Here is a 21,358-nt window from a genome sequence, read left to right on the forward strand (position 1 = left end):
TTTTAGCTTTGGTTGTGGAGTCTACACCTCCATTTTAAAAACCTCAAGGCAATAGAATAATGAATATTTTTTCAAATTGCAAAAATAAACAAAATCCATATTAGTCCAAGTAGATAAACTGTTGAGGTCTAGATCAGAAAGTTGACGGCCCAATACGGAGGGGGATGAAGATCTGACATTTTATTGACAAACCCCAACTGAGTCCCACCCACACCCCACTTTTTGAAAGTGAACGAAATGAAGGACGTTTACTCAAAATAAGGTTTAAACCCTCTCTTACAACTACTATTTACACAAATATACAAGTTAGCCCAGGTTTGGTAAAAATTACAAAACTGAAAAATTTCTTCAGACAAAATGGGAAAGAAAATCTGGGGAAAAAGTCATTGAAAAAAAAAAGTACCGTAAAAAAAGAAATTTAGTGAAAAAATTTAACCAGGAGGTGAGGGGCAGATGATCAAATGATCAAATGCAATGGACAAATGGAGAATAAGAAATACTTCTTTAAATAGCATAACATAACAGACCTTAGCATGGTAAACGCCAACATGGAATAAATAGGAGTAAACACAAGGGCAAAGCCCCACAGTTTAATAGAAAATGTTGAAAAAAAAAATGTCAAAAACTGGCTGGCGTCTTGTAGTTAGATGAGGCAAAAATTTTCAGTTTTACAGTAAACCTTAGCGGCATTTTTATTTTTGTCTTATTTTTTTAAGTTTATTTTTGTCTGGTCCTAACTTTTGCGAAGAAAAAAATAAATGGACAATTTTTAAATTTCTTTTTTGGATGGTAGGAACCCGTAAGTCGGATGGGATAGTTGATCAATCGAAACCGTAAATGAAAACAAGATAATAAAGATGGAATAAGAATAGGTGAAAATTTGGATACTATAAATTTCAATGTAATTAGTGATAGATTATCCCGAGTCAGTTTGGGGCCGTTTCAAAAACTTGGTGATTTATTTAGTGGATGTTGTGGATTCTGTTACTAAAAATTTAAATGTCATGTCAAAAATCAAATGAATGACGGCTATCGAAGGGAGTGATGGCAATTGAAAAGTGCTCGCTAAAATTTGCAGTGAGAACAGAACCATTAAAATAAATTCTGCATAGAACATACGAGATACGGGAGATCGTGCACGTGAACACGTACAATACCGAGTCGGATGTGCGAGCGATGACCACACGGCACTTAACCCATCAACGAGTTGTGGAGGAGGGGACGAATTGAGCTATTTTAAACTGAAATATATAACACTATTGGGGTCATCATATTAACATCGTTAATAACCATTAAAAATTGTAAATATGTTCCCCAAAAGGCAATCGATGTATATGTGTCATGAATGAACTGTATGGCGGTTTAAATTTATTAATTCTCCATAATTCAACAAAAATTGTCTGGTACGTAAAACTCCGTCATAACCTCTCCGCCTGAATTAAAACACTTGTAAATTACTATAAATATAACTATTCTTGTCTCCATAATTGGGAATTTGTAGATACTTTTCTAATTGAATTGAATTCATCCTACAACGTGAATAACATATTTTTGGTTTTGGTATTGCTACTATTTTAAAAATTGGTGTCATTACTACAACTCCACTCCCAACTTCTTGCTGCTAATTACTGCTAACAAATATTTTTTGTTGTTTTTGTTATTGTTTTTTTTTTTAGAAATAGGAGCTGAGCTGCTGCTGCTGCTAATTCAGAAAAGACACGGCAAAATTCATATATAAAATTGAAATCCAACCAGATAACAATTTTTAATCAACGGTTACTTCTTTCATCGATCAGTCGTGTTATTCAATTGAATCATCATAATCGAATCGATAACATCAACAATCATGTCTGAACCAGAAATTCAAAACTTGTCATTAGAAAGAACTGTTTCTAATTCTTCTTCTGTCGTCAGTGTTAAACCAGGTTATATCAATAGTCCATTCTCAGGTAAAAAAGATCAATATGAACAAGTCTTGGATATATTGGATAGTACTGGGTTTATTCCAGAATCATTAATTGAATCAGAAGCAAGATGGTTTTATGAATCATTAGGAATTGATGATGTTTTCTTTGCCAGAGAATCCGCCAATGGTATCGCCAATCATATTCATTCTTTATATTCTTGTAAAGTTCAAGCTTTTTCCAATGAATTTGATGAAACTAAAGATGATGCTTTGATTCAATATAAAAGAGAAGCTGAAGATCATGCTGTTTTCTTTGAAACTTCAAATGCCATTAGTTCATCTGCTTCAACCAAATCAAGAAATAGATTTGAAGAAAGAATCGATGATAAATATATTGATCCATCAAATCTTTCCTCCAGTTATAGAGCTGAATTCTTCAGTGCTCCTTTAAGTTATAAAACTGATCCAATATTAGCTGGGGTTTATCAAAAGAATAATAAAATCTCAAATCAATGGTTTAACTGTTATTTCGTTTATAAAAATCAATATGAATTTGAAAATATTTCAAAAGATGAAACTGATTTAAATAAAATTGGTGATAGTACCTTTTTAAAAATTGCTTCTCCAAATACTAAACAATTATATTCTGATATCGTTAAAAATGTTATTACTACTACTGGTCCAGTCATTAGACATTTCCCAATTGAAGATTCCGAAGAATATAGAGTGGTTATTGGTTTCAGACAAAAAACTTCAGCAAGATATAGTTCTGCTTTAAGTGATTTAGCCAATTATTATAAATTACAAACTACTCGTAAATATATTGAACAATTTGCTAATGGTATTACTATCATTTCCATGTATGTTACTTCAAAACAAAAGAAATCTCCAGTTGATTTATCCATTTATCAAGTTATTAAGGAAGCTTCATTATTATATTGTATTCCTCATAATTTCTTCCATCATAGATTTGTTAAAGGTGAATTATCCTTACAAGAATCGGTTTATGCTCAATCAGGGGTTATCTTTGTAACTCATTTCTTAAACAGATTAGGTCCAGAATATAATAAATTAGCTTCTTTATTAGATCCTTCAAAATCAATTCAACATGCTGAAGTTTTAGGAAGTTTAAAGAGAAGATTAAGAGCTGAAACTTATACTCAAAATTATATTCAAGAAGTTTTCGATTCAAGATCTGATATTGTTAGAAAATTATATCGTCAATTTGCTGATGTTCATTATATCCGTTCATCAATGGAAAAGACTTTATCTTATCAAAGACTTTCTCAAATTACCCCAGTTGGTACTGAAGAAGAATTTGAACATTTATTAAATCGTGAATGTTCTCAAAACGAACATCATGCCATTGTTTTAAGAGCTTTATACGTGTTCAATAAATCTATCTTAAAGACTAACTTTTATACTTCAACTAAAGTTGCTCTTTCTTTCAGATTAGATCCATCTTTCTTACCAAGTTCAGAATATCCTGAAAAGCCATTCGGTATGTTCTTTGTCGTCGGTAATGATTTCAGAGGTTTCCATATCAGATTCAGAGATATTGCCAGAGGTGGTATTAGAATTGTTAGATCAAGAAATGAAGATGCCTATAATGTTAATTTAAGAAACTTATTCGATGAAAATTATAATTTAGCCAATACTCAACAAAGAAAAAATAAAGATATTCCAGAAGGTGGTTCTAAAGGTGTCATTTTATTAGATCATGGTGCTGCTCAAGAAAGACCTCAAGCTTGTTTTGAAAAATATGTTGATTCTTTAATTGATTTATTATTAAAACAACATATTCCAGGTGTTAAGGATTCTTATGTTGATTTATATAATAAACCAGAAATTTTATTCCTTGGTCCTGACGAAGGTACTGCTGGTTATACTGATTGGGCTACTTTACATGCTAGAGATAGAGGTGCTCCATGGTGGAGATCTTTCTTAACTGGTAAAAGTCCTCAAATCGGTGGTATTCCTCATGATGAATATGGTATGACCACTTTATCAGTTAGAGCTTATGTTAATAAGATTTATGAAAAATTAGGTCTTGATGATTCTAAAATCAGAAAATTCCAAACTGGTGGTCCAGATGGTGATCTTGGTAGTAATGAAATCTTATTATCAAGAGGTGAAAACTATGTTGGTATCGTTGATGGTTCCGGTGTTATTGCTGATCCAAATGGTCTTGATAAAGATGAATTAATCAGATTAGCCAAGGCTAGAAAGATGATTGATCATTTCGATAAATCTAAATTATCTAAAGATGGTTATGTTGTATTGGTCGATGATGCTGATATTAAATTACCTCACGGTCAAATTGTTGACAATGGGGTTGCTTTCAGAAATACTTTCCATTTGAAATTAAAGGAACAATTCCCAGATGGTGTTGATTTGTTTGTCCCATGTGGTGGTAGACCAGCTGCTATTGATACTCATAATGTTCAAGAATTAATTGATGAAAAGACTGGTAAATCAGTGGTTCCATATTTCGTTGAAGGTGCTAATTTATTCATCACTCAATCTGCCAAACTTATTTTAGAAAAGGCTGGTATTGTTATTTTCAAAGATGCTTCAACTAATAAAGGTGGTGTTACTTCTTCTTCATTAGAAGTATTGGCCGCTTTAGCTTTCGATGATCATGGTTTCTTAGCTAACATGTGTGTTGATTCCACCACTCATGAAAAACCAAAATTCTACCAAGATTACGTCAAAGAAGTCCAAAGAGTCGTTGTTGCTAACGCTGAAGATGAATTCGAAGCTTTATGGAAATTACACGAAGAAACTGGTACTTCCTTCACCGAATTATCAGATAACTTATCAGTTAGTATTAATAGATTAGGTGATGAATTAGCCAATTCCAAGGAATTATGGAATGATGATATTGATTTCAGAAATGCCGTTTTACTTGATTCCTTACCACCATTATTATTAAGTGTTATTGGTATTGATAGTGTTTTAACCAGAGTTCCAGAAGCTTATTTAAGAGCCTTATTTGCTACTCATTTAGCTTCAAGATTCGTTTACACTAGAGGTATTGATTCCAACCCTGCCAAATTCTTAGAATTCATTTCTTCTATTAGAAAAGAATATGTTAAGAAAGGTTTACTTAAGTGATTCTTGACTTAATTTTGTCAAGAGCGCTTTCCAATTTAGAAGAAAATCATAGTCTGCTTTTTATGTTTTTGTATTGCTAGATTCTCTATTTAATAATTATAGTTATGTTTGTTTGATTTTAATAAATTGTATTTTAAAGTAATGAAATTTATTTAATTATGTATTCCGCTATGTACAAGTTCTAAAATTGATCTCAACTCTAATTGAGTAGAAGTCCCTGACTTCAATTTGAGTATTATTGGGTGATATATTTGTCTTGACTCAACACACTTCCGTATTCTACTTTTGTTGTTCTGATTCTTGTTGAAGTTCTTTCAATATCTTCTTTCTATTGTCAACTTCTTGATCAACTCTGGATGTAACATATTCACCAATACCAGCGAAAATCAAAAATGAAAATCCAACATAGTACCTAGCTGTCACTGGCAATGCATTCCATCTGGCCCAAAGACCCATATTGCTAATACACTTATAAAGTAGTTTAAGAAGAAGGTTGACTCAATTATATACGATTTTCAATAATATCTCCAGAAAATCAATTGCTCGATATTTTCCATCGCCTGTATATAAAATTATTCACTGTGATAATATCGAGAAGAAGAGATATTATGCTCTATGTCTTTATGAAGTAGTTGGTATGATATGTCAGAGACTTTGATTAGTAAAAGACTAGGTGTTACAAAGACTGAATTGCCACCATGTTGTTTGAGATATGTGCCTAATGATAATACAATCTTAATTTTGGGTACTTACAAGTTGGAAGATGATGGCAGTCGTCATGGATCTCTTGATATATATAAAAATGACGATGGTCAATTATCATTTATTTCCAAAGAACCTACCGCTAGTGCCATTTTAGACATTAAATTCAACCCTCAAGATGATTCAATGCTTATTTCAGCACATTCAACTGGTGAAATAATGGTTTGGAAGTACGACCAAGAAAATAAGTCATTAGAAATAAAAGAAATAATGCAAATATTTGAACGTGAGTATTTGGTTACTTCCATAGTATTTTCAATTACTAGTCCAAACATCCTATTAGCAACTTCAACTTCTGGTGAACTGTCAATCGTGGATTTATACTCAAAGACCAACGAGACTTTATTTACTACCCATGAATTAGAATGTTGGACAGGTAATTTTGGTGAACTAGGAGAATTATCAAATGTTGTATACACTGGAGGTGATGATGCGAAATTAATAGCCCATGATTTGAGAACAATGGATAAGATTTGGTCTACCACTTCTCGTCATCATGATGCTGGTGTAGTATCTATTTTACCATCAGGAACCTCATGGAACAATGCTAATCCTCATCAATTATGGTCTGGTTCATATGATGATAACCTTAGGATATTTGATCTTCGTTTGATGGACAAATCAAATCCATCATTAATACCTGGATACATACCGAAAATACTCAAGCAAGAAAATTTGGGTGGTGGTGTATGGAGATTGATCCCAAGTCCAATTGAAGGCGATGAGCGAGTACTAGCGTGTTGCATGTATGACGGTGCTAGAGTAATAAATCCCCTTGCTGATAATGGATTTGAAGTTTCAAGATACTTCAAAGGAGACCACTCTAGTATGTGTTATGGGGGTGATTGGGCAGAGAAAACAAATACCATAGCGACCTGTTCTTTCTACGATAATATTCTACAAGTATGGTCACCTAACGAAATAGAGTGATTCAATAGAATCTTATTTTAAAACGTAATATTTTGTACATATAGATTTTTTAGTAATATAAACGACATTTTAATATCCCAACATTTTAGCTGAAAGCACTTAAATCTAACGGCACAGATGAACCTCTTCCACTTGGATATAACTTGGAGGCGTTTCCTTTTTCACCAAATTTTCTTGGGTTAGGTAAGGCATCAGCATTCACAAACTTGAATCTTGAGTCTTCGATGACGATCTTTTTACTAGTTTCACCATTTTGATTTCCATTTCTCTGTTGAGAGGATGATATAGTATATGCACTTGCTGAAATTTTTCTTAATGATTGTCCTGCATTTTGCTGGTGATCTAAACTAGAAACACGACTTCCTGAAGAGGAACTTGAAGGAGGAGCTGGTGGGGGTGGTGGCCTCTTTATAGAAGATGAAGAAGATGGTGGTGGTGGGGGAGGCGGTGGTGCTGGAGAGCTTGGGATGTGAGGAGCAGTGGCAGTTGGAGGCGGTGGAAGCGAAGAAGGCGGTGCTGGAGGAGGAGGCGGTGGAAGAGATAAGACACTTGGTGGAGGTGGTGGTTGACTGGAATATGAATTGGAAATTGCCGGAATAGGTGGTGGGGCTGATGGAATTGGTGGATTAAACGAAGTTTCTCTTTTAGGTGGAAGGATATGCGGTACTTGTGGTGCTGAATTAGTCTTCGTACTAGAACCACTTGTAGAATGACCATTAGATCCTTCAACAACGAAACTATCACTTCTTTTAGCATTTATCTGCGCAAGGAAAGGTAAACCTCCAGCTGCAGGACTTGGAGATGAAGTACTCTTTGAAGGGGCTGTAGAAGCAAATGAGGGTGGAGGTGGAGGAGCTGCTGGAGCAGGTGGAGCAAAAGACGGTGGTGGAGGTGCAGGAGGAGGAGGAGCAGGCGCTGATGGTGCAAATGCTGGTGGTGGAGGGGGAGCTGGTGGAGGAGCTGGTGGAAGACTCGTAGAATCTTTTGGTGGAGGTATAGTTGGAATAGATGGTGGCAAGCTTCTAGGAATCAGTGGTGGAGGCGGTGGGAATGACGAAGGTACCAGGGGAGCTGAGTGACTTGGGGTCTTGGATTGTGGAATAGAATCTACCACATTTTTATTATCTCTTTTGGCATTTATTTCAGCCAAGAATGGAAGTTGCCCTAGAGGTGCAGCAGGTAAAGAGTTCTGCGACTGATTAGAAGATGAAGGCTTAGGTATTGATGGACCACCGGACAAAATTGGTGGCATCGGTGGTGGTGGAGGAGCCGATGGAGCAGGAGGAGCAAATAATGCTGGTGGAGGTGGTGGAGGCGGTGGAACAGATGCATTTGGCAAGCTTGGAGGAAATCCAGTTGGTATTGGTGGTGGTCCTGCTGGTAAAGGAGGAGGAGGAGGAGCAGATGGTGCTGCTGGTGCTTCAAATGAATTTGTAGAATTTATGGAACTGGATTTCATATGTGAAGATTTTCTTGGTCTACTTGGTGGTAGCTTTGGTATAGATTGTGGTAATGATCCTGGAATAGGTGGTGCAGAAAATGGCAATGGTGGTGGGATTGAAGGAGCAGGAGGTTGTGGAGGTGCTGAAGTTAAACTATTTCTTTTTGCGGGCCTAGAGTTGGGGATATTAGGTATTCCATTATCTCGACTACTGCTTGGATTTGTTTGCATGGGAATCTTTGGAGCTGAAGGAGGGACAATTGAAGATCTGTTGTCCCTGTGCTTTAGTTTTGGAATTCCTCCGGCAAATATATCACCTAATTGTGGAGCACCTGTAGGAATTGGAGGGGCAGAACTGCTGCTTGAAGATGAATTATGCAGTGGACCAGCTGAAATAGCTCCAGGTTTACTTTCAAGCATGGGTTTTGATTTATCAACAGTGACAGCTTTCTTTAATCTAGCTCCTTTTCTGATGTCTCCTAATAATGCGTCTCTACCCATTGGCATCACCGCTGGTGGACCAGGAGGTAAATTACCACCAAGTACTGGAGGTGGTGGCGGTGGAGGAGGAGGGGGTGGCGGTGGCATATTTGTTTGCTTGATATTAGATCAATTGATTTAATATTAAAGAGATATAATTTACAACTGTTCAAATGATCTCGTTCCTACTTTTAGGTAATTTCAACAAGTCCCAAAATAGGCTGTATATTTATGTGCAGGAAAATAGTTATATAATACATTTATGATCTATAAACTATTCAACTTACTCCCCAACTAAGATTATCGTATCCAAATAACCAAGGTCCCACTGTATGCCTTATTCCTATCATAAACAATCCAACGAATAGTTGAATAGCTAATAATACAGTACATAAAGTATCCTCACGGAGTGGACCAAACCAAACCAAAACTAAATTTATGATAGTCATGTTTGAAAATTCGGTTATTTCATTAGTTTTTTCATCTCTTCTAGTACTTATTAAACCAAAAGTAGCAAGAAACTTTACTAGATTCTTACCAACTGAATTTGACTCTTGTAATTGACCATAACTAGGATACATTAAACCATCTTTTATGTTAAATTTCGGAAGTCTATGACGAGGACATGGAACTATTCCAAATAACTGTGGGACCGAGTAAATGAAGTTAACTATTTGTGGTAAAAGAAACAAAAGAAGTGTTTTTGAAAAATGTCCAAGAATACCGACAATAGCAAATAACATACCACTAAAGTAACAATAAGTATCACCAACAAAGACTTTTGCAGGAAACCAATTGTATTGTAATAAAGCTAAAGAAACACCCATGAATGGAATTATGAATATTACTGAAAACAAATGTGAATCATAAGCAGCTTGTGGTACATTTGAAGAGAAGAGATAACAGAAATCGTTAGCAAGGAAAATAATTCCAAGAACGACCGATTGACCAACTTCTAAACCATTAACACCAGCCAAAATATTGATCGAGTTTGGAGTGAAAATAGACACAGAAGCTAAGTAGCCATAGTAAAATACTCCTAAATCAAGAAGTTTTGGAGAATCTTCTGTTACTACATAGTCGTTAAGCGTACCAAAACTTAAACCGGATACTTTGCTAACAATGTAATTCCCTACTATGATCAATTGATTTAATAATTGCAATAATTCCTCTCCTCCAGCTATGTTTGTGATGAATTTTGGTACAACAACGGATGTCACACTAAAATCAACATAATAAACAATTAACAATGGTAAGGACGCCACTGCTGGAAGGAAAAACTTATGACGCCACTTAATATCAAACAAATCATCAAGGAAACCAAGCATGGTAGTACTTTGTAAAGACAAAACAGCACTCAAGTATTCAGCTAACTTATTATGAGGAAATAAACGATTATTAGCTAATGATTGATATTGTGTTGCATAATTATCTGAAATGCTTTCATCATTTGATAATGATGTGAAAGATACCAAATACTTGAAGAAAATAAATGGGATAAGTCCAAACATCAAAAACAAATATGTGATTGCAGATACTGCTCCCATTGATTCGGCAATTTCATAAACTGGTGGAGGTTTAGAAAGATCCTTACCTTTAAGACCAACTCTAATGAAGCTTTTAGTCAACCTAGGTATTAAAGTATAAGTCACGACATATCCAATCCCAGCAAACGCTATCAGTGTTTGAAGTGGATTGTTCACTGTTATTAGTGACAATGAAACCACCAACACACTTAACCTGATTATTCTCAGATACATCTTGTACTGTAGTGGTGACCTACACGTTGCAAATAAATAGAATGCGCTGAAAAATTTAGATAAACAAAAAATCCGCTAATTGAAAGTATCACCAAATGACTGCATATAACAATTCTCTTTATTTGACTATCAATTGGGAAAAACAATTAAGAAGACGAAGTCAATTTCTAATCTGGCCATTGCTTTTGCTGCAAACTTATATACAAACAGTTGGTAGGAATATATTTGAGATATAATTGAAATGAAGCCATTTGTCACTGGCCACGAAGAATTGATACATGATGTTAAGTATGACTTTTATGGGAAACATATAGCAACAGCTTCTTCTGATCAACATATTAAAGTATTTGACTTAGACTCCTCCAATTCATCTTGGGTATTGAATGACCTGTGGAAAGGCCATGATTCACTGATAGTCAAACTTTCATGGGCTCATCCTGAATTCTCAAGTTCTAAAATATTAGCTTCTTGCTCATATGATCGTACCGTAAAGGTATGGCAAGAACAATCAGATGAATTACATGGATCAGGTAGACGTTGGATTAAACTAGCTACTTTGGCCATAGAATCATATGGTCCAATTTACGACGTTGCATTTGCTCCCAATCATATGGGTTTAAAGTTGGGATGTGTAGGATCGGATGGTATATTCAGAATATATGAGTCATTAGAACCTAGCGATTTAACGAATTGGGCACTAACTACAGAATTACCTATATTAAGTATGCAATTGCCAGCTAAAAGTTTACAGAGTAGTTTCTGTATTGAATGGTGTCCTGCAAAATTTTCAAAAACGGAAAAGTTTATAGTGGTTGCTTTGGACCAGGGTTTTATATATGGTACATCTCCATCAAATAATCAATCAAATGACATCAAAGAAGAAATGGATACAGATTCAAACTCCAAAAGCAAATATATCAAATTATGTAATCTTCCAGAACATAATGGTTTAATCAGAGCTGTTAGTTGGGCTCCATCTATGGGAAGAAATTATCATCTCATAGCGACTGGTTGTAAAGATGGTTATGTACGAATTTTCAAGGCAACTGAGCTGCAAAGTGGAGAGTTGAAGATAGAGACATTAGCTAAGTTGAATGATCATAAGCTGGAAGTATGGAAGGTGAATTGGAATTTGACGGGTACAATTCTATCATCAGCTGGAGATGATGGTAATATCAGACTTTGGAAATGTAATTATCTAAATGAGTGGAAATGCATGAGTGTGATAAATACAAGTAACAGATCCGGCAACAGAGTAATCGAAGAAGAAAACGTTGCACAAAATGCTTCAGGTAAGTAATAACAATTAGTAATTCGTTATGTATTATAATCTATAAATAATTATACAGTTTTTTGCTTTTTGGTAGACTTCTTCTCGTTTATCTCTAACTCATTCCATAAGTCCTCTTCATCACTTTCTTCTTTTGCTTCAGTAGCAATATCTCTTCTCTTTCTCTTTTGAATTATTGGTGCTTCATTGACAATATCGGCTTCCTCAATTTCATCTTCATCATCTACAATAAGGATGGATGAGATTTCTACTCCAAGATATACTTTTCCTAAGAGTTCTCTAGACTCAATATCGAAAACTCTCACATATCTGTCTAAACCACCGGTAACTAAAATTTCTCCATTTGATGCAACTCCAAAAGTAGCACCTGTATTTCCTCCTTCAGAGAATTTACCTAAAAGTTTAGCAACTGGCTTAATGATCACACCAGCAGATGCAGATATAGTTTTATGTGCGTTTTCATCTACCAAAGTTAAGGAATGTTTGGCAATTAAGTTATGAGTATCGGTGACTATTATTTCTGATTCGTTTTCATTCACAAATGATAAGGTGATTATTGGTTTGTCGCATAATTTAAAATCTTTGATTGGTCTTCTTCCATGTGTTGTATCATATAAACGTATTTGTCCGTATCTGGTAGCAGTAATGAATTTGTAGCCATTTGTAGGTTGATCTTTGAAAAATAATATTTGACTTATCCAAATTTGTGGTCTTAAATCTAAATGATCATTTTTAGCATTCTTAGCTTTGAATAATTCTTTTGGAATGAAGCTTTTCTTATAATCTTTCTTGGAAAATATTTCATGATTAACATTTTTTTCAAACAAACGAATGATTTTAACATCAACTTCTTTCCCACCATATGCAAAAGTACCATGCTCATAAGGATTTTCAACAAAGGCAGCTATTGGTTTGTTTATATCAAGATTTATTAAGATTGGATCAACATTAAAGTCTTCATTACTTAAGTTTATTATAAACACTTTACTTGATTCATATGCAACTATTATACTTTCTAACTCATCGTTAGCAATTAAAGCAATTGGAACATCACCTTTCTCTACTTCAAGATTATACAGATGTAACAATTTGTACTTTTCTTCATCTTCCATTTCAATTTCTTCATCAGGTAATTCATAAATATTCAAACTACCTCCTAATTTGGCAGCTACAAGATATTTATCTGAAAAATTTATTAAACGAGATTTAGAAATAACCTTTGGTTCGGTACAGAAATTCTTAATTGATATAGGTTGTTGACCATCTTTCTTCGAAGTATCAGTTCCTCTATTGAATATGACTTCTTTCACTTGTCCATTATCATCGGACGATACCAAAAGCTTCATTATTGGTTAACTTAGAATTCAATAATACATCTACCTTCTTTAAATCAACTTCTACTTAACGAGATGAGTTTTTCATATAATCAGAAAATTTTTATATGCCGGATCGATCATGTGACATGATTTCTCTACCACAAACCGGGCGAATTTTTTGTCAAGAAATGGTCCCTTGGCCCAGTTGGTTAAGGCGTGGTGCTAATAACGCCAAGATCAGCAGTTCGATCCTGCTAGGGACCATTTTCTCTGTAAATTTCTCAGGGCGTGTGGCGTAGTTGGTAGCGCGTTCGCTTAGCATGCGAAAGGTCTCGGGTTCGACTCCTGACTCGTCCATTCTTTTTTTAATTTCAATATAACCTTAAATAATAGATATAAATTGAATCAATTTAATGGTTTAAATTCAACTATAATTGTAAATTAAAGGTGCAATTGGTAAAAAAAATGAATTCTCAATTTTTGCGTCCTGCATATTATTTCTATGGTCTTGCGATAAAATACGATAACAGTAAGAGTAACCTAAAGTGAAGTATATGTTAATCTTATCCAAAGTAATGTCAATCATTGGAACCGATAGGTTGATGAATGAATTAGAACATAAAGATGATGTTCATAATGTATGTTAATATTTATTTTTAGGTCTTGATTGTTATTCATTTTCTAGAACAATATATACTAACTGGCTTTAAAGTTGGAGTGGACCAAAGCTAAAGATATACGACTAGCGAAATACGTCGAAGAGTATAGCAATGCAGTTATAGACGTGACTCAATTCTATCAGAAAATAGATTGGACTTATCTCCTGAGGATCCTCGAATTTCCAGATATTGATTTCCTTAAGTTAAAAGTTGATGAATTATACGATCAAAGATATGACTACTTCCATAATAATGAATTCGATATAAGGCAAGTAACAAGTGATTGGAAAGATAAAAAGAATCCCCTTTATAAAGAGGTAGCGGGGATAATATCATCTCTCGACTTGGAATCCTTCAAATTAGAAATTTCACCCCCAATACCTGATAATCAAGTCGAAAAAGTCAATAAGAATACGAAGCCAGTGGTAGTAGTAAATAACTCCATTGATTTAAAGGTTAGATCAGAGATGCCGAAAATGACTAAAACTCAAAGAAGGATGTCATTAGATTTAATGCATCCAGGTCCGAATTCATTACTACACACTTTCGAAGGAAATAATAGAGACTCAAATCTTATAAAGCCAGCTGTGATAAGTACAACATATGTCAACGCGGTAACCAAGGCAGAAATTGGAGTAAAAGAGACTGGTATACAACATCCATTGATTAACAATAGACTTAGGAATGTTCTGAAAAAGCTTGGATTTGGATTTCTGGGACAAAATGGAAAGCCTTCTCGTACATCTTCAGCACCTAAAGTGATAATAGATCAACCTTCAAATGATGATGTTGATAAACAAAACCGAATCAAACAAACTTTGCCTAATGATAAGAAATTACGAAGGGGTTCTTTATTTGGAGAAAATCTTCCCATGTATATAAAGAACCAATTAAGGAAAGAAGTTGAAGAAGAAAGTGTTCCTGTGCCGATTGTCATACCTCCCGAACCTAAAAAGAATGAAATAAAAGCCAAACGTGTCAATAGTCCTATAATCAAAGTACCGTCTAGAGTACAGAATTTATTGGCAAATTCACAATCTTTATATGCTCATTCAAGGGATATATCAAGTATAAAATTCCCGAATGGTAGTCAAACTCACACCAATGAATCGGAAAATACAGATAGACATTATGATTCTGATGTAGATGATAATGATAGAGAGTATATTCTGCCTGATCTGATCACGAAAAACTATAACGATGATCAGGATGAAATATTTAGAGGCATTGAAGGTGAAGATGATCCATTAGTTAAATTGGTACTTAGTTTTGATAATTTGCTGGGTCTTAGAGATGATGCTATGTCTGCTCATAGTAGTGAAGAAGAAGATGATGACTACTTATTAAAGGTATAAAAGTGTCTAGAATATATATACATACATTAGTTCTATGAAAATTTCTTATTGAATGATGTTATATAGTTAAGGGAGTATTCATACATGAATAATGTAACAGCACTTGTTGGCGCCGTCTTTAGTAAACTAATACCAAATCCTTTATAAAGACCATATAACCCTTCATTCCTTAATATAGATACAAATAATTTAACAGCACTCACCGGTTTTGAACCATACATAACAGTATACATTTGGGTTCTCTTACGTAACGTGTCTAAAGGAAAGGTAACACCTTTTGAAGTAGCTCCTGCAACTAAACCACAAATTCCTTCTACAAAGGGAATACCTTGATAATTGTTTGCAAAATCTCGAGCTAACTCATATGACCAAAACATGACTGCAGTAGTTGATGCTACAGACAAAGTAGCAGGTTTGATACCTGTAAAGCAACCCATTATTCCATCGGTTTTCAATATTTGTTTGAATGTTGATGTCATTGATAAAAGCTTTTTATCTGAATTTGCTGCTAAACGAGTTCTTAGTAAATCAAAAGGATATGTGAAAAATGTACTCACTATACCAGCACCAAATCCAACCACCAATGAATGACTAGAAGAGCTTAGACTTATTTTTTTACTAGAAGTGAAATCATTCAAAGCCGTAGACAACATTGAATATGAAGTAAATTGAACTCCTCCATACAATATATATAAAATCTCTGCTGGTACATTACCTTTCCAAAGAGCCACCACGCCTTCATTCCTAAGAAGGTTCTTAGTTACTGTGAATACTCCCATGCTTTCCTTATATGTTTTCCTCTGTAATTGAAGCCGTATCTTTATGGTATCTAATGGGGCTGTTACACCTCTAAATTATATCTCTGTCAGTAAAATTGCTCTTAAAACAGATCAATACAAAAAACAAATTAAACGTACCTTGCTACTGCTCCAGAAATGGAACCAGCTAGTAAAGATTCATAGGGGGAAACATTAGACCCCTTCTTTAGATGATCTTCTCTCTTGCTAGATTCCATTCATTCAATAAATATAGTAAAAAGGGAAAGAAGTTATAATTCTCTTTATAACTCTAAATTGATATCTCTGCTCTCTCTCTCCCTGATCAATAAGCGCATAAATATGTCCGAGACTGCACATAAAAGGATGCAAACTAATTTTTTTTTAAATCGTATAAACGCGTCAATTTTTAAAATGTCATTTTATAAACCAGATCAAGTTTAAACTATTTTGAAGTAAAAGTATCTTCGAGGAGTATAGATAGAGATGGTTAATAATAATCATAGAACATTTCCAGTACATCCCGTGATACGACGAGGCATATTTGCAGACTTGCAGAAGAAAGCAAGCACTATTGATAATGCTTTGTCTCTTCATTATGCATCACATTCTACCGATCCATTAATTACTGAGATCCTCGATTCAGCTTCAAGTTTAGCTCAGATGAAGATTAAAATACTAGACATTCAAGTGATATATCTGATTAATCCGTGTTTTTATCATATTTATGATGCTGGGAATAATCCTTTCGACAGTTCAAACATTTATATTTCGTTTCCATTAGGTTCAAAAAATTCTTTGATGGATAAGAGGAAGATTCAATTTAATGAAAGTATTGGTTCATGGATACAAAATAACCAAGAAGTGAAGGAGTTGACCATTACTTCGATGAAAGAGATCTTAGACTTCAATGATAAACTTGACGATAAGACAACAAGGTCATCGTCAACCAGTTCTCCACTGCCTACTAAAGTGTCTAAACTTCCACGATCAAATTCGAACTCACCCGTTAAAAGAAACTTATTAAAGGAACTAAAGAATGAGGCAGCAAAGTTCCAATTCAAACAAAAGGATGCATTGAAAGAACAACTCAACAATAATGGTTTAACCTTGATTGAAAGAATAAGATTAAAAGAAAAACTTCGTAATGAAATCAAGAATCCATTTGAAGATGCTCAATCAAATTATGACAATTATTTGACTCAGAAATCAGCTTCAATATATGAAGTCATATTCCAATTATTTACTGAGAAACTAGAATCAGAACCATTTAAATTATTCTCAGTTTCCAAGCTTTGTCAAACGGTCAAGGACAGTTCCGATTATCCTCTTGATATCGATGAAATATTGGATATTCTTCGCGTTATGGAACAAAAATTATCAAAGAATAAATTCTCTATCGTCAACCGTAATGGTCTTTCGGTATTAAAAGTTTCCAATTTAAATAGAAATAGTGATTTACAATTGATAAATCAATAATGTATTATTTTATAACGAACTCGTTTATTAATGTATATAAGTTTTAATCTTTCGATATATTAGATTGTGTAGAATATATATATATAAATATACCCTTCTATTAAAAGTCAAAATGGGAAAAGTGTGCTTACTGTTTAAGTTGATTTTTCTTCAATTGTTTCTTCTTCATCATCTCTGATGGCAATATCAGCAGGGGCAGAATTCATGAAGAAATATTTCAATACAACTTCGATAATCCAAGTAAAACTTAAATCAACCAAAATACTTCCGGTTAATTTAAATTTGAAATCATAACTCATTGGAACGAATTGCATAGCTTCATTGATTTCTGGCATGAATTCAGTAGATCCGGAAAGAGCTAAACCAGCAACACCTAATAAACCATAATACATACCTTTATTGGAAGTAATACTTTCCTTGAATGGTAATCCAGTATAATTAACAGCAAAGGTAGAAACTTGTTGAGCTAATTGTAATAAGAACATAGCAGTGTTTAATAAAGATGGAGAAAATTCCTTTTCTAAATCAACTTTTGGTTCTCTTGGTTCTAAAATATAAATTTCACGAGTAATATAAATCAAAGTAACAATATGAATGAAAAATTGTCCAAGAATTGATCCCATAATATATTTATTAAAAATACCATCTTGAGGTCTTTCCTTAGATAATTTTTCAATTGGTTTACCTCTTGAAATAGATAAGAAACAAACAGATAATAAAATACCTGAAACAGTAGCTTGAGCATCACCAAATTTAATACCAGCTAAATATAACACAGAAAGAGAATAAGCAGAAATCAAACAATTCAAAGCTAAAATCTTATACATTTGAATAGTTGAAACTAAAGCACAACGACCTTGACGAATAATATTAGTAACAGCAGAAACATTAGCTAATTTAGAAGTAAATGGAGCAGCCACTGAAGCATCACCTAATTTTAACACTGGAGCTTCATCTTCACCAATTTCACCATCTAAAGCACCTAATAAAGCATCAGCAAGACCAGGACCACCTTTACCAGAGCCAGACTTAGTTTTAATTGGAATGTCGATTTGATTAGCGGCATGAACAGCTTTTCTAATTTCTGGAGTAATAGTAGTACCTTTCTTTTGTAAAGCTTCTAAATATTTTGGATTTGAACGACCAGGAGGATATAAATGAGCAATCGTAATAGGAACAGGTGGAGGAGGTTGACCCCATTTAGCCATAAGTTCAACTTGTTTACTATAAGTCTTTTGAAGAAGTTCATTTCTTCTATTTTCAGCAATTTTCTTTAAACCATCTTCAGTACCATTTAATAAAGCAATACCAATATGAGCTTGTTTCAAAGCACCAACATCATTGGTACCATCACCACACATTAAAGTACTATAACCAGCTTCTTTTAAGGAAGTTAAAATGAATTCCTTTTGATTTGGAGAAACTCTAGCATAAACCCAAGTATGTTTTAATAAATCTAAAATTTGATGATGATCAGCTAAATAATTCAAAGCATAACCAGTAATACAAACATCGAATTTTTTAAATAAGCCAAGATCAATATCATCAGATGATTTATATGGAATAATAATGGTTTCATCAACATTTCTCCATACTAAATTATCTTCTTCACCAATTTGATGATGTTCTTCAGGAGCATCTAAAATTAAAACATCTTTAGTAGTAATAGCAACTTCTTTAGCGACATGACAAGCAGTTAAAGGATTATCACCAGTAATCATAACACTTCTATGAGAAGATTCATTTAACATTTTAATAGTTTCAACAGCATCAGATTTCAAAGGACAATGGAAAACAATAAACCCACCAAAATGTAATTTTGATTCAACTTCTTCTCTTTTAACTTTATTAACAACAACATTAGCATCTAAATATTTATAAGCCAAAGCTAAAACACGAGAACCAGCTCTAGTAAATGATTTATAAATTTCTTCATAATTTTCAGGAGCATCAATAACCATGGTACGAATAGTTTCTGGAGCACCTTTAACAGCGACAAAATTCTTACCAGGAAGGACATTAAGGGAAGTAATAGCAGCGGATCTTTTTAAAGCTGAAGAAAATTGGAAACGACGTAAGATTTTAATCTTTTCAACTTTACCATTTTCAACTTCTCTTTCAACAGTATCATTTTTACCAACTTTCCAATGAGCAGCACTTAAAGTAGCTTGTTCCATTGGATCACCTACAACTTCACCATCATCTAATTGAACTAAAGCATGAGCAGAACCTAAAATATAAGAAGTAGTAGCAGGAGCTTCTTCACATTTAAATAAATGATGAACTTCATCAAGTTTGAAACCAGCTAAACCTTCAAATACTAAATCTTCAGCAGTTAAAGTACCAGTTTTATCAAAACAACAAACATCAATTCTACCAGCCAATGGAATTCTAAATGGTTCAGTACAATAAATATAGAATTTTTGTAAAGCAGTTAACGATGAATTAACAGCCATAGTTAATTCCATTGGTAATTCAGGTGGAACCACAGAAGTAATAATAAGAATACAATCCAAGATTAATTTAGCTTGAACTCTACCCATTTTAGTACCTTCAACCCAAACGTACCAAGAAGCAGCAATAGCGAATTGTAATAAGAACAAGATAAATAAGAAAGCTTCTTTGTTACCAACAGAAACTCTTTCACTTGAGAAAATCATCATACGAACCAATGAACCTTGAGAAGTTTCAAACCCAGTTTTAATAACATAAGCTAAAGCACCACCATCTGGAGCATTAGCAATGATTGGATTTTCTGGTTTACTAACTTGTAAAGCCATAGTACCACCATGTAAAATTGAGTTTTTATCAAATCCTTCTGGTTGTAAATTTTCTTCAGCAGGTCTTAATTTGATAGATTCTTTTAATAATGGAGTTGATTCACCAGATAACATAGCTTCGTTAACAATAGCAGTACCATCAATTAATAATAAATCACATGGTAAAGCACTATCTTCCAGAGTTCTAGTAACAGATACTAAATCTCCTGGTAATAATTCAGTAGTTTGTAATTGTTTCCATTTTAAATCTCTATAAACATAAATTTCATAAGGTTTAATACCCATAGTTTGGAATTCAGCCATAGTAGTTCTTCTTTGGAACACGGTAGTCATTTCAAATGATACTAACATGAATAAGGAGAATAATGAATAATACCATTGTTCATCCATACACCAAAGAGCAACACAAAAGATTTGAAAAACGAAAAATGGAGCCACGGCATGTTCTTTAAATAATTCTAAGAAAGTTGGGATTGGAATATCGAATTTATTATCACCATAATTTCTTGAATATTTTTCCAAATCACCTTTTAAACCTTTTGAATTTTGAAAATACGATAATTCTGGTAATTCATCAAATTTAAATTGAGGTGGAGAGAATTTTGCAATTGAATCATGATAAATATGTCTTCTCTTTTGATATAAGAAACTAGTTTGTTTTTCACCATCATGGAAAGTTTCACGAACGATTTTACAAGTTTCACCAACTCCTGAATTTGGAGCAGGAGTAATTTTAATATAACTTGCTTCATCGATAGTATTAACCTTACTATAATTGAATTTTGAATCAATTTCAATATTCCAATGAGGCATTAACCAGAACAACATATTAAGGGAAAGAATGGCAATCAGATATACAAATGTCCATTCTGGACCCACCACATAAGTATCATAATGTTGAGTATAGATTTGAAAACATATTGGATAAATAATGGCAAATGGCCACACGTATGGTCTTAGAAACCAAGATTTTGGAACCAATAATTCGGCTCCTTGAATAAGCGGGTTATCTACTATATCAGACATGATGCTAACAATAGATTGTTATATCAATTAGGTATCTAATATATTGAAAGACTAGCTTGAATTGAAAGAAATTGAAAAAAAGCTGTAATTTCCTTTAACAAATATATTTGATTTACGATTATCTCTAAATTTGGCCTGCTTAACATTTTTTTTTTTTGGAAATCAACAACTTTTCAGTCATGGGACACGACCCCTCAAAAAAATGATAATCCATGGAATCGTATAGAAGCTTTTATAATTAACTAGTAGATACCTAGTATAGGGATTAGATTATAGATAA

General features: G+C 33.7%; 11 protein-coding genes and 2 non-coding genes across 13 annotated transcripts; 7 read left to right on the forward strand and 6 right to left on the reverse strand. All coding sequences in view use genetic code 12, as the record gives it.

Moving 5' to 3' along the window:
* Positions 1-1,846: 1,846 nt before the first annotated feature.
* GDH2 (glutamate dehydrogenase (NAD(+))) lies at positions 1,847-5,023 on the forward strand (the record flags this gene model as incomplete). Its single annotated transcript, XM_064904859.1, has 1 exon — positions 1,847-5,023. The coding sequence occupies one exon, from the start codon at positions 1,847-1,849 to the stop codon at positions 5,021-5,023; it is 3,177 nt and encodes a 1,058-aa protein (XP_064764058.1).
* A 46-nt stretch (positions 5,024-5,069) lies between these two features.
* Positions 5,070-5,479, reverse strand: DFJ63DRAFT_334299 (uncharacterized protein; the record flags this gene model as incomplete). Its single annotated transcript, XM_064908013.1, has 2 exons — positions 5,070-5,079; positions 5,307-5,479. 2 exons carry the CDS (start codon positions 5,477-5,479, stop codon positions 5,070-5,072), a joined length of 183 nt encoding a protein of 60 aa, XP_064764059.1.
* DFJ63DRAFT_318006 (diphthamide synthase) lies at positions 5,172-6,744 on the forward strand. The gene has a single exon (XM_064906891.1). The coding sequence runs from the start codon at positions 5,666-5,668 to the stop codon at positions 6,713-6,715; it is 1,050 nt and encodes a 349-aa protein (XP_064764060.1). The 5' UTR covers positions 5,172-5,665; the 3' UTR covers positions 6,716-6,744.
* Positions 6,745-6,800: 56 nt separating this feature from the next.
* Positions 6,801-8,744, reverse strand: VRP1 (Vrp1p; the record flags this gene model as incomplete). Its single annotated transcript, XM_064905899.1, has 1 exon — positions 6,801-8,744. One exon carries the CDS (start codon positions 8,742-8,744, stop codon positions 6,801-6,803), a length of 1,944 nt encoding a protein of 647 aa, XP_064764061.1.
* A 170-nt stretch (positions 8,745-8,914) lies between these two features.
* ALG7 (UDP-N-acetylglucosamine--dolichyl-phosphate N-acetylglucosaminephosphotransferase) lies at positions 8,915-10,396 on the reverse strand (the record flags this gene model as incomplete). Its single annotated transcript, XM_064908014.1, has 1 exon — positions 8,915-10,396. The coding sequence occupies one exon, from the start codon at positions 10,394-10,396 to the stop codon at positions 8,915-8,917; it is 1,482 nt and encodes a 493-aa protein (XP_064764062.1).
* A 241-nt stretch (positions 10,397-10,637) lies between these two features.
* SEH1 (Seh1p) lies at positions 10,638-11,696 on the forward strand (the record flags this gene model as incomplete). Its single annotated transcript, XM_064908015.1, has 1 exon — positions 10,638-11,696. The coding sequence occupies one exon, from the start codon at positions 10,638-10,640 to the stop codon at positions 11,694-11,696; it is 1,059 nt and encodes a 352-aa protein (XP_064764063.1).
* Positions 11,697-11,737: 41 nt separating this feature from the next.
* On the reverse strand, positions 11,738-13,033 carry NSA1 (ribosome biosynthesis protein; the record flags this gene model as incomplete). Its single annotated transcript, XM_064908016.1, has 1 exon — positions 11,738-13,033. The coding sequence occupies one exon, from the start codon at positions 13,031-13,033 to the stop codon at positions 11,738-11,740; it is 1,296 nt and encodes a 431-aa protein (XP_064764064.1).
* A 160-nt stretch (positions 13,034-13,193) lies between these two features.
* On the forward strand, positions 13,194-13,267 carry DFJ63DRAFT_t45. The gene has a single exon. It is a non-coding gene; the product is annotated as a tRNA-Ile (tRNA).
* Positions 13,268-13,287: 20 nt separating this feature from the next.
* DFJ63DRAFT_t46 lies at positions 13,288-13,360 on the forward strand. Its single transcript has one exon. It is a non-coding gene; the product is annotated as a tRNA-Ala (tRNA).
* Positions 13,361-13,578: 218 nt separating this feature from the next.
* DFJ63DRAFT_334305 (uncharacterized protein) lies at positions 13,579-15,017 on the forward strand (the record flags this gene model as incomplete). Its single annotated transcript, XM_064908017.1, has 2 exons — positions 13,579-13,641; positions 13,716-15,017. The coding sequence occupies 2 exons, from the start codon at positions 13,579-13,581 to the stop codon at positions 15,015-15,017; spliced, it is 1,365 nt and encodes a 454-aa protein (XP_064764065.1).
* Positions 15,018-15,033: 16 nt separating this feature from the next.
* On the reverse strand, positions 15,034-16,155 carry DFJ63DRAFT_89818 (thiamine transporter). Its single transcript, XM_064909184.1, has 2 exons — positions 15,935-16,155; positions 15,034-15,866 (listed from the first exon to the last, which is right to left on the reverse strand). The coding sequence occupies exons 1-2, from the start codon at positions 16,030-16,032 to the stop codon at positions 15,050-15,052; spliced, it is 915 nt and encodes a 304-aa protein (XP_064764066.1). The 5' UTR covers positions 16,033-16,155; the 3' UTR covers positions 15,034-15,049.
* DFJ63DRAFT_90112 (uncharacterized protein) lies at positions 16,038-17,339 on the forward strand. Its single transcript, XM_064909199.1, has one exon. It carries the CDS (start codon positions 16,280-16,282, stop codon positions 17,270-17,272), a length of 993 nt encoding a protein of 330 aa, XP_064764067.1. The 5' UTR covers positions 16,038-16,279; the 3' UTR covers positions 17,273-17,339.
* A 67-nt stretch (positions 17,340-17,406) lies between these two features.
* SPF1 (ion-transporting P-type ATPase) lies at positions 17,407-21,078 on the reverse strand (the record flags this gene model as incomplete). The annotated part of the gene is made up of 1 exon (XM_064905900.1): positions 17,407-21,078. The coding sequence occupies one exon, from the start codon at positions 21,076-21,078 to the stop codon at positions 17,407-17,409; it is 3,672 nt and encodes a 1,223-aa protein (XP_064764068.1).
* Between the last annotated feature and the right edge of the window lie 280 nt (positions 21,079-21,358).

Source organism: Scheffersomyces coipomensis, assembly GCF_036884675.1.
Source record: "Scheffersomyces coipomensis strain NRRL Y-17651 chromosome Unknown DFJ63scaffold_2, whole genome shotgun sequence".
NCBI lineage: Eukaryota > Fungi > Ascomycota > Pichiomycetes > Serinales > Debaryomycetaceae > Scheffersomyces > Scheffersomyces coipomensis.